The 14,180-nt window shown below is 41.7% G+C and overlaps 1 protein-coding gene across 3 annotated transcripts in view; it reads right to left on the reverse strand.

Moving 5' to 3' along the window:
* cd276 (CD276 molecule) overlaps positions 1-14,180 on the reverse strand; it is an 80,041-nt gene that overhangs the window by 11,096 nt on the left and 54,765 nt on the right. Inside the window, exons 6-8 of one of the 3 annotated variants that reach the window (XR_013487964.1) lie at positions 11,840-11,881; positions 2,719-2,757; positions 2,558-2,597 (exon numbers count right to left, since the gene is read on the reverse strand). Coding sequence is in view for 1 of the 3 variants with exons in the window: in XM_078161155.1 (XP_078017281.1) it covers positions 2,735-2,757; positions 11,840-11,881 (65 nt within the window). In the remaining 2 variants the exon portion in view is untranslated. Of the gene's footprint in view, positions 1-2,557; positions 2,601-2,718; positions 2,758-11,839; positions 11,882-14,180 lie in introns of all 3 variants that reach the window. The other 2 variants (XR_013487965.1, XM_078161155.1) reach the window with 2 other exon arrangements.

A 14,180-nucleotide genomic window follows, 5' to 3' on the forward strand; every position in this document is an offset into this window, starting at 1 on the left:
GGGGTCCAACACTGCCAGCACCCTGGTTCCCGTCACTATCAGAAATGCCTGCCTGCCTACAGCTGTATTACTGCTGCTGCTGCTGCTGCTCTCGGTCCAGGTCAGCCTGCTAGTCGAGCGGAGTCATTAAAAAATAGGGAATACAGGTATACAGTCAACCTTCAGTCTGACAATATAAGTGGGGAAAAATACACCATCATTCTTGCTCTGGAAAAAAATAGCTTGCTACCCAACATTCAAACATGGTCAGGAGAAAGCTGTTTTCATAACTGGTGACTGGAGATGTACAAACAAAAAATGATGCCCAACACCAGACAATGATACTCAAATAGCACAACATCACCTGAGACTTCTACACAGATAGATAGATAAATATAAATTAAGTCCAGGTATTAAGTATAAATATCTGGTCTCCAATGAACATCTGCATGTCTTTAGCTCTGGGAAAATGGGGCTGAATAGCAGCTAGCAGAGAGAGGGCTGACCAGTCTACACTGGCCAGGGGCCACTCATGGGCTGAGTCAATCCACACTGCAGCAAAATGGTCCACCTCCATCTTTTTATGTGCCCAGCAGGAGGTAACACACACGCAGAGAGGGAGATGCAGTGATATCAAGGAGAAAGCATGGATCCCTGGTCGAGTACTCCAGAGATGCCATCTGCGGTGTATATTCTCTCATGATTCCATGTAACGTGGCGGTACCGATGAGGTTCCTCTCAGTCTGGTCACACCGTTTCCTAGATTACATAACAGTCCCCCACATGTCCTACAGGGAGAATCCAGTTACTAATCTGTTTGTCTGCGTTCCCAGTTATCAACACTCTTCCCTCTGTCAGGTTGTTCGTCTGGGTTGTCTACTAATCCAGAACAGACCACAGTTCAGATCAAACGGGCCAGTTGCAGCACCAGGACACAAAATATATCCAAGTTAAAGCGCCCTCCTGTCTCCCTCTTTCATATGAAATGTCCGATAAATACAAACATGCTAAAAAAGGAAATAAAAAAGGAAATCTATCCATGTCAATAAGCAATACCAACGCTACATCTGAGATTAGTTTGTTCAACCTCCTTTCTTCTGCTATGTGAGAAGTAGAACTGTCTGTGGTACTGAATGTCTGCTCACAGTATATACCAGGTACATACTGAGAGTATGCTTTGCCTTATTACTACATGGCTACGACTGGGCAATATATGGATACTATGTCAATATTATAATATGAGACTAAATGTCTTAGATTTTTGAGTATCGTAATATCATAAGTGTTACCTATTCCTGGTTTTAAAGGCTGCATTACAGTAAAGAGATGTCATTTTCTGAACTTAGTAGACTGTCCTATCTATTCTATTTGCCTTTACCCACTTAGTCATTATCCACACTACTAATGAATATTTATCAAACATCTCATTGTGTAAATATTTTGTGAAAGTTCAATTGTTAACCTTATAATATCATATTAATATTGACGTCGAGGAAGTATGTGGTTAAGCAAAATATGCGTTGTGTTCCTACTATAGGGGTCATTTCTATACTTTGCTATATTTCTCTATATTGCTCATATTTTAGTCTGATGCAGAGTCACTCAACCAACAATACTGAGCCGATAAATGTATTAAGATTAATGACCAAGGGCGAATCCAGGAGGTGGAGGTTATGTGTGTAACACATCACATTATCTTACATGATTTCCAGTTATTGGTTCTTTGGTGTATTTTTAAAATGTTAAAAATGAATTATTGAATCATCTTATTGATGAATATTTTATGAGTAATAGTTGGTTACGCGTTGGTTGTCAATTGCTATTTGATATCAGTAAAAAAAAACAAAAATGTACGTTGTGGTATGAGTGATAACACTCATCATAGAGGCTAATGTGCACAGATATAAATACAGGTGTGCCTTGAGATTTGGCCTGCCCTTTGGTGAGCACTGGGCACAAAAAGTTTGAAAACTACTGCATTTAAAACTGCAAAATTGTAGGTACTCTTGTCAATAAGAAAGTAAATCTATCCCTGGGATCAATATTGATCAATATTTTAGCATGACAGTGTCAGTTCAACCAATGCAAACAGGAAAAAAGGAAAAAGTTACAACTGCATCTTTTTCTCCTTCAACACTGGCTTTCTGTGAAGGGGTTTTTGCTTACAAATACATGTCATGTATTTAGTAATGTAAGATTGGCCAAACACCCACAAAATAGTAGTGACCCGTTGCTTAACTGTAGCAAAAGGATACTATTAAACTAATTATGCAAGTCTCTTATTGTAAGTTTACTTAAGCTTAGTTTTCTGCTAAGTTGGCAGATTGAAAACTTCATGAGGATGACAGTGAATATGCAGAAAGACACGACTCGCGCCTTAAATGTTTACCATTAATCAGACTCTCACACTGGCTTCGAGCACACCAGGAAATTTATGTTTGCATGCCTGATAAAATGAAATAGATTTGTCACATCAGCCAGTGACCCTGTGATTCCCGAAATCAAAATGTCAAGACTTCTCATATTCGCAACTGTCTGCTGAATTAATGCAGCCTAGCCTCATTACAGCAGCACTTACCCATAACCTACAGAGAGGCACTGTGTCATCCAGAGCATTACTGCTGAGAACACCAGGCAATTGTGATAAGGAGGAGAAAAAAAGTGTAAAAACTGAGTGACACATAAAGACACAGTTGTGCTTAAAAGACACATAGATATACATATTGAAATCATGCTCACCTTTATTTTCCTGGCCTTAGCTTTCCAGTAGCGTCATGGCTGAAAAAAAAAAAGAGAACAAACAAGACGTGAGCTCAAAATATTGCATCATTTATACATCTGTGAGCAAAACAACTACTGTAAAGTGGTCGTGTCAGCATCGTCGTAACTTTGTCTATTGTCTTGTGGACCAGAGCATCATTACAGGCTCGCTAGTTGTTATTGTGTCCCCTCCTCCTTCAGCACCCCTCCTCCTCCTCTACTCCATCTCTGTGCACCAACCTTGCCATGGCTAACAGGAAGCAGAGGGCACAGCGCTTTATTTAATTAGTCACAGCAGCTGAGTGCTCATGTGGAACCAAACAGGGGAGGCAGATTGGGGTAGTGAGATGGATAGGCACTCTCCCACCGGGCCTTGGCTGTGCTGTCAGAGGAGCGTAGATTACATGACAGAAGGGGGAAAGGGGGGGTTGGGGGGGTTGTAGATGGCGTCTGTACAGGGGGATTCATCCCAGGAAAAGGAATGCCTTCACTCCTGAAGTATCCCTGTCCTCTCACAGAAGCATTCTTTACACTGTTAGTATAGTCTTATATGCAAAGCAGCCAGCAGTGGAATGACTGGCCTGCTGTTGTGATGTACAGCACTGAGTGGTTTGACTGCTTTTATTAACTGAGACAACACTCATTATTCCAAATGATTTAGGAGCTGCTATTTTTCCTCTATCTCTTCTGACAATGATCGGGTGGCCTTTTCCTCATGGACCAGCAGATAACCTCTGAGAGGTTGCAAATGTAGCTCGGTGTGCAGCACATCCTTGATGAGTTCCTTCCCCAACTTAAGGCAATGAAAAAGAAAGAATAAAGTTTCTCAGCAGCTGGCCTTTCAGAATCTTTCCCTTTCTCGTGATGCCGGTAATGTATAGAAATAAGAGAAAAAAAGCAACCACAGGAAATTATTTTTTGTACATAATTAGAGAATTCAATGTTATATGAGACCTACATGTATGTATATGATTAACGTGAGAGGAGGTATATGATTCCCATTATTATCCAACCAGTGTTACTTAGCCTTCAGCACCATAACAGCATTTCTCAGGGTTCACCCTTAGAGAACACACAGTAGTAAACACGTAGCTTACTGTACAGTGCTGAACCAGCAAGGAACACGAGTGCAGTGCTTGAGCAATGTGTGCGCAACTACTAGGCAACAGTGTGCTGGGAGCTCCTTTAATTAGCGCTCTTGAAGTTATCCAGTGACCCACATCTAATAATGAAGGCAACATGAATGTTCTATTTACATATCTTTAGTCAGTAATGTGTGACCCCTGGGAGAGCCCAGTGGCTGAGTGTGTGCAGTGAAAAGAGAGGGCATGTCACACCGAGCTGCCTGGGGGCTGCTTTCCAAGGCCGTCTCAATTCAAACTATAGTAATGTAGAGTGGTTTGTCAGTGACCTGCAGGTCTGTCAAACTGGGTTATGTTATAAGAATACAGTATGCAATGTTTTAATAAGCCTTGGTCAGGTAGGGCCTTGTGTCCAAGAATTTTTTTTTTCAGTGCACCATTATAACTCTACCATCTGCGACTTATATTTTGTGGGCTAAGTTGGGCTTTAAATTTATAATATCAATAAGAAAACCAAACTAACTAAAAGGTGCCCTGTGGAGTTTCTTGCAAACACACAAAAATTTACATTAAGCATATCTCAACAAAACACATGGTGTGTGTCCTACAGGTCCAGCAAACATGTTAAGATGTTAAGTGCATTTTCTTCCACAACTGCAAAGCCGAATTTAAAAAAAAAAAAATCTTAAATATTAAAATGTTTACACCCAGTGTCTGAAATATCTTTTTTCACTCACCAGCCAAGAGGACTGGTAGATGAAAAAATCCACTGGCCAAGCATATTTTTTTTACCGCACAAAATAATAAATCGCCGTTTTGTGTCATATTTGTTTCAGTACATTTCATTGAGATAATGAAATTGAATCAGAATTATTATTAGAAAAAAATCAGCAGCACAGCCTAAGTAATATAATAAGTTCCCTTTGGTTAACAGTGATACAGTGTATATACAGTACAGGCCAAAAGTTTGGACACACCTTCTCATTCAACGCGTTTTCTTTATTTTCATGACTATTTACATTGTAGATTCTCACTGAATGAACACATGTGGAGTTATGTACTTACCAAAAAAAGGTGAAATAACTGAAAACATGTTTTATATTCTGGTTTCTTCAAAATAGCCACCCTTTGCTCTGATTACTGCTTTGCACACTCTTGGCATTCTCTCCATGAGCTTCAAGAGGTAGTCACCTGAAATGGTTTTCCAACAGTCTTGAAGGAGTTCCCAGAGGTGTTTAGCACTTGTTGGCCCCTTTGCCTTCACTCTGCGGTCCAGCTCACCCCAAACCATCTTGATTGGGTTCAGGTCCGGTGACTCTGGAGGCCAGGTCGTCTGCCGCAGCACTCCATCACTCTCCTTCTTGGTCAAATAGCCCTTACACAGCCTGGAGGTGTGTTTGGGGTCATTGTCCTGTTGAAAAATAAATGATCGTCCAACTAAACGCAAACCGGATGGGATGGCATGTCACTGCAGGATGCTGTGGTAGCCATGCTGGTTCAGTGTGCCTTCAGTTTTGAATAAATCCCCAACAGTGTCACCAGCAAAACACCCCCACACCATCACACCTCCTCCTCCATGCTTCACAGTGGGAACCAGGCATGTGGAATCCATCCGTTCACCTTTTCTGAGTCTCACAAAGACACGGCGGTTGGAACCAAAGATCTCAAATTTGGACTCATCAGACCAAAGCACAGATTTCCACTGGTCTAATGTCCATTCCTTGTGTTTCTTGGCCCAAACAAATCTCTTCTGCTTGTTGCCTCTCCTTAGCCGTGGTTTCCTAGCAGCTATTTGACCATGAAGGCCTGATTGGCGCAGTCTCCTCTTAACAGTTGTTCTAGAGATGGGTCTGCTGCTAGAACTCTGTGTGGCATTCATCTGGTCTCTGATCTGAGCTGCTGTTAACTTGCGATTTCTGAGGCTGGTGACTTGGATGAACTTATCCTCAGAAGCAGAGGTGACTCTTGGTCTTCCTTTCCTGGGTCGGTCCTCATGTGTGCCAGTTTCGTTGTAGCGCTTGATGGTTTTTGCGACTCCACTTGGGGACACATTTAAAGTTTTTGCAATTTTCCGGACTGACTGACCTTCATTTCTTAAAGTAATGATGGCCACTCGTTTTTCTTTCTAGTTAGCTGATTGGTTCTTGCCATAATATGAATTTTAACAGTTGTCCAATAGGGCTGTCAGCTGTGTATTAACCTGACTTCTGCACAACACAACTGATGGTCCCAACCCCATTGATAAAGCAAGAAATTCCACTAATTAACCCTGATAAGGCACACCTGTGAAGTGGAAACCATTTCAGGTGACTACCTCTTGAAGCTCATTGAGAGAATGCCAAGAGTGTGCAAAGCAGTAATCAGAGCAAAGGGTGGCTATTTTGAAGAAACTAAAATATAAAACATGTTTTCAGTTATTTCACCTTTTTTTGTTAAGTACATAACTCCACATGTGTTCATTCATAGTTTTGATGCCTTCAGTGAGAATCTACAATGTAAATAGTCATGAAAATAAAGAAAACGCATTGAATGAGAAGGTGTGTCCAAACTTTTGGCCTGTACTGTATGTCTAGGGCTTTTATTATGAAAGGTAAGAAGAGAGTGAGCGAAGCTGTGATGAGCTGCTGTTCACAATGTGGGAGGCAATACAAGTTTGCCATCTCAGTTCAGACTTCTGAGCCTCTGTGCTGTATTACCGTCATAAGTATGGGCGCAGCTCATAAGCTACTCATAACAGTTGGCTAAACATTAGCATCATGATTGCTAGCTGCAGCTAGCAGCAAGGCATAGCTTAGCGGATCAGCTAAACTTCTGTACTGTAAACAGTGCCGCAAAACTGGTGGCACTGTGACACTGTTTAGATGTGTGTAAAAACACATCTGTAGTGTCTGTGTGTTATGTGTGTCAAACTTGGACATTGACAGGAGATGAGCAGTGGAGTAGCACACTTGTAAATCACACCAAAATGCAGGAGAGACTTGCATCATAATCAATTGAAAGACTTTTTTGGTACAAACGTTTACCTGGCAGTGCGAGGGATGGTCTCTGAGACTTACTTGCCAACAGAAAATCTTGGAGCTTGGCAGATATTAATTTCGGACCAAGTTTATACATCCATGTTTGCTTTCTGGCATCCTTCTTTACTATGTTTGACCAACTATCAAACTGAAATTCAATTCAATTCAATTCGATTCAATTTGATAGAACGAATCGTGAAGGAAATTCTTGTGCCAGAGACTGTTCAAATTTCAGTAACACTTACGTACAGTAACTACAATTTAACGTTCACAACCAGTAACAACCAGTGGGTTCCTCAGGTCAGGGTCACTCACTGGGCCCAGTTTTAGAAACAACAGAGGGTCAACTATCCGGCAAAATATACAAATATAAAAGATAAGAAGTGTTTTAAAAGAGCAATTGACTGCAGAGCTGCCTGCAAATGAATAAAACAGAACCGCTTGTAAAAACACAACTCCAATAGCTCTGCGAGTGTTCAAAAACTCAAACATGCCTTTGAAGTCAATCAATCAGGATTAGGAAACAATCAAATTTTGTAAAAACAAATGTATTACATTAATTTCTTTAGTTGTTATTGACTGTATACCAATCGCTACAATTAAAGTTTTATGGTTAAATAGACATGTAAAAACAATGTCCTAACTATGCTCAAATTAACTGTGTATAATGATAAGACTCCCTGAGGCAATGAAATATATGCTAATCCAAGGAACATAGAGCCATACTCTGTGCTGAATTATACACTTAATATATAAACTTAATCAGTTCACTCAAAATGCTACACTTTGAGTCCCATGAGAGACAAAGGTGAATATTATGTTCCTCACGCATTAAGGTGTATTTTCATTGCTATGTGAATAACTCAACAGAAAGGACAGAGGGGGGATATAATAAGCACAGAGGTGACTTTGACTCTGGTACAGCTGTCCTTGTTTCTGTCTGTCTGCTCAAGAGTCACCTTTGCACAGTCTTAGCTAGCTAGGTTCTTAAAATCATTTAGGGTGAGGGCTACTGGGCTTGAAGCTTTAATATGATTTTAGCAACTGTCATCCATCTTTCAGTGATGGCCTTGGCATGAAGGAACCAGAATATGGTGAAGGGTGGAGCTTCCTTGTGCTCTCAAGCTTTATAAAGTCTGATATTCCCCAAACTTCCACCTTCACAGGACCTTGCCTCAGTTAAGAAGGGTTAATAAAACCATTTTTCGCATGGAGCTTCTTTTTCAGAGGGCGTGTCAAATTGTTCTTTCCGACAATTCTTTGTCTATGAAAGAACTGGGTCACTGACTAACACTCTCTTCCAGGGCCTTGTTGCTAAGGCCTGACTCCTTGGAGTCCAGGATTTAGGGAGACAGGGGCTAGTGCACACAAACTAAAGCCAGCTTCTGACAGGAGGAGCTTCACTTGCGTGACTGCAGCCCCCTCTAAACAGCACATCATGCTCAGATTACTGAACACATTGCAGGGAGGATGTGGGGAGGTGAGGGATGAAGCCAGCAAGTACTGTACACACTGCGCATCTCTGCATGTGGATGTAGATTAGTGTATAACAGTGCTTCTTTCTGTGTGTGGTTTGTGTGTCCCGCTGCAAGTGTGTGCATGTGTGGAGCTGTGTGTGAAGGGGTTGCTCTTGGCTTCGGCGCCTGCAAATAAACCCAGAATTTGAGCTCCACTGTTTGTTAAACATTATTTGCTGCGGCTGTAAAGGCAACAAAGGGATCCTACCCCACTGCAAATGAACGAGCCCAGGTCCCTAGTTATCACTGGTTATTGTTAAAATCAGGCTGGCTTTGAAAGGGAAGGCACGCTCTCCTTTGGACAGCTCATTAAGATAACACACAAACGTGGCTCCCCATCATCCTGGGTTTATTAAAGTGGGGCTCATTTCAGCTCCTTTGTCTCATGCAGGAACCTCTGGCTTTGTCAGCGCAATTGGAGCCAGATGGCAAAACAAAGCTTCCTGTCTGGAGTGCTTACAGAGTGATCTCAGAAGGCAGAGCCATTAGCTTGACTTCACCAGCTCACCGCCCACAACGTCCACCTGGATCATCCAGGTGCATAGACGATGACAAGAGGCAGCGAGGGTGAGGGTGTCTGCAAGTTGCTGTCTTGTCACTGGAGTACAGGCATACTACAGTCTCCCAGCTCAATTCTCCTTTGCCCTGCCCCTTTCGCTAAAGCTGAACTATTAAGTCTCACTAGTTGTGGGATGGCTGACCCCGCTCCTGGCTGCACAGATCTCTCTGAAACATTCATGAGAGAGGCATTAGAGAGTGAAAGTCATTGTCCCCCTTCACTCAGAGACTCTCCTTCACCTCTCAGCTTATTAAAATCACATGGTATTAACTTTGCCGTTCACAGAAAGGCTAAATAATTCAATCAGACTAAAGAAGGAGTCAAATGAATAACTCTAATGACATTAACGCTTGAGGGAGAACTGCTCAGGACTGTGAGGGGTAGTCACTGAGGCTGGGCAGGCAGAAGAAGCTTGCTCTGCTTGCTAATGGCACAATTAATTCTGGACTCATAAGGTCATAGTAAGCAAAATATCACATCACTCTCATCTCAGAAAAAGAAGCACACATTGAAGTACTTTGTCCTGGTTCACTTGCATTATAAAGGGCTGGAAATGAATGCCAAGCAAAACCTGAACCTTCCCTCTAATGTGAAATAGGAATCTCCTGAAATAGGTAAACTACATTAAATAGATTTAAAAGGAATATATTGACATTTTGGAAAATATGCTTATTTGCTTTCTTGCCAAAAGTTAGATGAGAAAATTGATACCATGCTCATGTCTGTATGGTAAATATAAAGCATATATCTAATATAATTTAATTAGCAACTGGTTAGCACAGCTTAGTACAATGTCTGGAGACAGGGGGTAACAGTTATGGCTGATTCATGCTTGGGTGTGCGACACTTTTGAAGAGTGTTGCTAGACAGAAATTACGTATTTTCAACAGCAACAAACTGTCGCACCGCACTTTTCTTTCATGTCATGTGCCTAGAGAATTTTGTTATGTCACGGATGTCACATTTTGTCAAGCAATGTGATTAGTAGTGTTACTGTCCTCACCATGAAGAAAGTAGTTTTAAATCAACGCTGACTCTGACCTGAATTTAGCGTCACAGAAGCAGCCATGTGTCAGTAGCAGCTCCTGCAGAGCTAAGAGGACAGTGACTGGCCCATTATACATCTATGAACCAGCCAAACTGCCTTCACCAGGCCGACTGATGGCAGACATTTACTGAACCAAAATATTTTTCATGTCAGCGGCAGCACTGATTTTATTTACCCGTCCACTGTAACGAGTGAGGGGACTCTGCTGCTTGAAAACAGACACTGGGAGCTGATCAATCAATAAATATATGGTAAATAAATTAAATATACAGCAGGATACTTGTGTGATTTTAAACAGCAGCCTGTCTGTGCAGATAAGCTTCACTAAATGCAAAAGAAATAGACCTGGCCTGTAAAAAAATACAACGCATCTCTGAACTATTTCTTGGCCATCCTCTCAACTCCTTTGAGTCTTGTCATTGCCATGAGGTTGCTTGGCAACCAACAGTAACTCCGGTTTGTGTTTAATGTTAATTAGAAAATGTTAAGATGCTAACACGCTAAACTAAGTTGGTTAACTCACTAAACATGAGCATGTCAACATTGTTATTGAGTGCATGTCAGTGTTTGCATTTAGCCAAGACAAACTAAGACCTTTTGAAACATTCTACCAGCTAAATATGATAATATTAGCGTTGTTATTGTGAGTGTGTCAGCGTGCTGACATTAACATTTAGCTCGAAGCAACACTCTACCTTGATACAGCCTCACGCAGCCAGTGGTGTGGCTGTCGGCTCATAGTCTTGTTCATACAGTTGTGAAATGTGAAATGCATCAAGGGAAGAAATATCTTTATTGCCTTTGTTTAGTGATTTAGACGAGTTAGACATAAAAGGACGGTGCCTTGCCAAACTCTGTGTAGTCATTAAGTGGTGCATGAACCATCACAGGTGATGTCTGTCAATTCTGCTGAATGATTCATCAGAAAATTTCAAAGCAACTCATCCAAGTGACAATAATATGCAGAACACATTTCGGCCAGGACTCAAAATCAATTCAGCTTGGTAAACAGGATCATCTGAGTGCAGGACACGGCAGCACTATTGTTGGCATTTTGTGAAACTTGGAACTTGTGGAACCTGTGGAACTTGTTACCATTAAATTTATAGACAAGATAGATTTCACTGTTATAGCTGTAGTTTGGGGGAATGTATAATGTAAAACAGCTTGTTGGCATCACTAAATTAGCGCGCTCATCTCCCTCTGTCTGCCTCAAACACTTACACACACACACACACACACATCCATGGTGGAAGAGTTATGCCGCTGGGTTGCTGTGTTGAATGGATTCGGTGCCTGGAGCCGGTCTCATTTCTCACGTGCACTCATGCTTCATCAGCGTTCACTCACACTTCAGTAAACAAACTTAACATTCAGTTACCTGTACTGTTGGGTCCCTACCATCCTGCCACCTGGACTTCATTCTGAAGCAGACATGCCAAATTGTGGGTGAATTTTGTGGTGTTTAATATTTTTGTAACTTTAATGCTTTGCGCAGTACATGTAAAGACATAACCTACATTATGTGTAAGAAAAAATATATACAAATTTAAATCACCATGCAGAATTAATTGCCCTGTTTACAGGCTCAGTCTGGTCTGCCTGCCCACTTGATCCCCCCTTCGGGGGATAAAATGCACTGTTGCCTGTTCCTGACAGTGTTTACAGCCTTGCATGATTACACTGCTTGCAGTGCTGAATGCAAAAGATTAAACACATCCAAATATTTCAATATCGGTTTTATCCGAAGTGGATTTTCAACTGTTTTTTGACCAACATTTGCCACAATCGCCTGCCACAGCAGTGCTAGCTACAACATACTGCAGGCCCCTGATGCATGCAGAGGCTGAGGCTTGACCAGGTGTGGATTGGCTGACCTGTCTTTGACTCCTCTTCTTCCAGTTCCTTGGCCTCTTCAGCTGTGGGGAGACAGAGGAGCCATTATCAGTGGGAGCCACGGTACAAAGGCAGGCACGCAATGCAGTCACTTCATCCCAAGCCTATGGTGAGCTGATTCTTCACAGCTCAAAAGGACAAGCTGTGGTGCGAGAGCTATATGATGAGGAAGCTCCACACAGTGGTACCCCTGCCACATCATGCACACACACGCACATACACACACACACACACACACACACACACACACACACACAGACCCATACCCACCCCCTTAACCTCCTATCCAGCCCTTTCGCAAAGACAGTAATCACATTAGGCTTTAGCTGCTGGCTCTCTGAAAACCCACTGTCAACAGAGTTAGGGAGGCAAACAAGTGATGGCTGTCACACTTGCATACACACGTGACTTGCATGTGCATGTGCGTACACACATATGGGCTAAAAATAGGCCTGAGACACAGTGTCCAAGGGACTGATATTAATTCTATGACACATTTTTCACAGCAATTGAGCTTGAAATCCACTGTTTAGTGCCTGATACATGAGATTAAACTGCTAATTGTACAAAATTAAATGTCAAGACAACACAGCGCATTTGTTTATATTCCTATATGTCTGCCTGATTTTCTCTGACTTCGACAGCACACTATAATCCTTCAAACAGCATATATAGGCATCAGTCTACTCACACCACATTCTTCAGTTTCTCTTCCTTTATGTTATGTAGTATTTTGCAATCAGATTACCTATTACTGTAGTATTCATAGTACATATCCCGTATTATTATGAGACATAGTTTAGTCAGTTCAAGGTATGACTTTGGTCATGGAACTTAACATTTTCTTCCACTTTTCTCTGGAGAAAAGATGGTCTTTTGTTGGGAACCTTGAACTGTATGTCTAGAATGCCATTTTAATGTGACCTGTTAAAAATCTGTACATTTTCAGAGTGAAATCCACAAAAGCACCTTGAAAAAAGCATGAAACCACATATCTTCACAACTGTGGTGTAACATTCACATAGCTGTGTGAGCCTGTTTACCCTCACTGCTTCATTCAACACCTCCAAATCGACCAACAGCCCCACCACTGTGGCGGCAGGGGAAATACCTTGGGGGACAGGGCTTTGATAGGAGAGTGAGGCTCATTTAAAGGCACCTTAAAGCCAGGGTGAAGAAGAGGGCATCCACAGGGCAGGGAGTGAGAACTGTTTCCCTTGTACATTGAGAGCGCTACAATTTTATGCCCCTATTGGCTGCATCCCAAATGTGTGGGGGTAAGAGGAAGGGTGGTTATGGCTTAAGCACAAAAGCTGGACAAACCACATAAAAGACGAGAGAGTCAGGAGAAAGAAAGCGACTCAGTGAAGCCAGAAGGCTGTTACTGTTCCTCATCATCCTCCCTTCTGCCTCTATGTTTCCCCTACGCAGAAGTGGTGCAGCACTGCTGCTGAATCTCTTCAAACACTGCCGTGACATCATGAGTGTTTCAAATTTAAGCAAAAGCAAATGGCCTCTTAGTAAACCTATAGTACTATAAATACACTGATTAGTGGGCCTAATTAATTCTTCTTGCACCCTAGAAACAGCAGAGCCTTCTTCTTTTTAAAACCTTTATGCATACGAAACACGAGGCTTAATGACAGCAGTGTTTGTGCTGCGTAGGTTTTAATTCATTTTCTCTCCCTTTGAATAGCAACTCTTGATGACAAAAATGAAGCAATTTTGCTTATTTAAAAAAGAAAACACGAGGAACAGTTTTAATTTGCCAATATTTTGATTCGTTCCCACCCAGCAAAATGTTGTTGAAAAGATGTTGCTCAGACATCTTTGCAGATGTCTGAGCAACATTGAGATTTGGTTGAAAAGTTCAAGGTGAAACGACGTCTTTTTCAAGTCCTTGAAAAAAGCGATTTACCGATATTGATGTGATTTATTTTGTATATTGTCACACTCTCCTCAAGACTCTCTTTCTGATAGGTCCTTCTTCCTTTTTTGGGTTCCTTTGCAGTGTGGGCAGTTGTTGACAAGGCTGGAATAGAAACTTTCTCTGCAGGATTCTTCATCACTGCATCAAGCTTTCACTGTTCACATTTGTAGAACAGAAAGCAGGAAGGCCCTTTCTATGACAGACATGTAAGCTATCCAATCATTGTATTCTGAATGATTGGAATGATTGGAAGGGCTTAATACAGCCCTGCGACAGCCACAGACATCGTTTTTATTTCCAGAGCATTTCATTTATTGATTGCTATTAGGACGTAAAAAGAACTTCAACCATAGATGCATCATAATAACTACATACATAACCCAAGATGGCGC

This window comes from Epinephelus lanceolatus, chromosome 2 (genome assembly GCF_041903045.1).
Source record: "Epinephelus lanceolatus isolate andai-2023 chromosome 2, ASM4190304v1, whole genome shotgun sequence".
Classification (NCBI taxonomy): Eukaryota; Metazoa; Chordata; class Actinopteri; order Perciformes; family Serranidae; genus Epinephelus; species Epinephelus lanceolatus.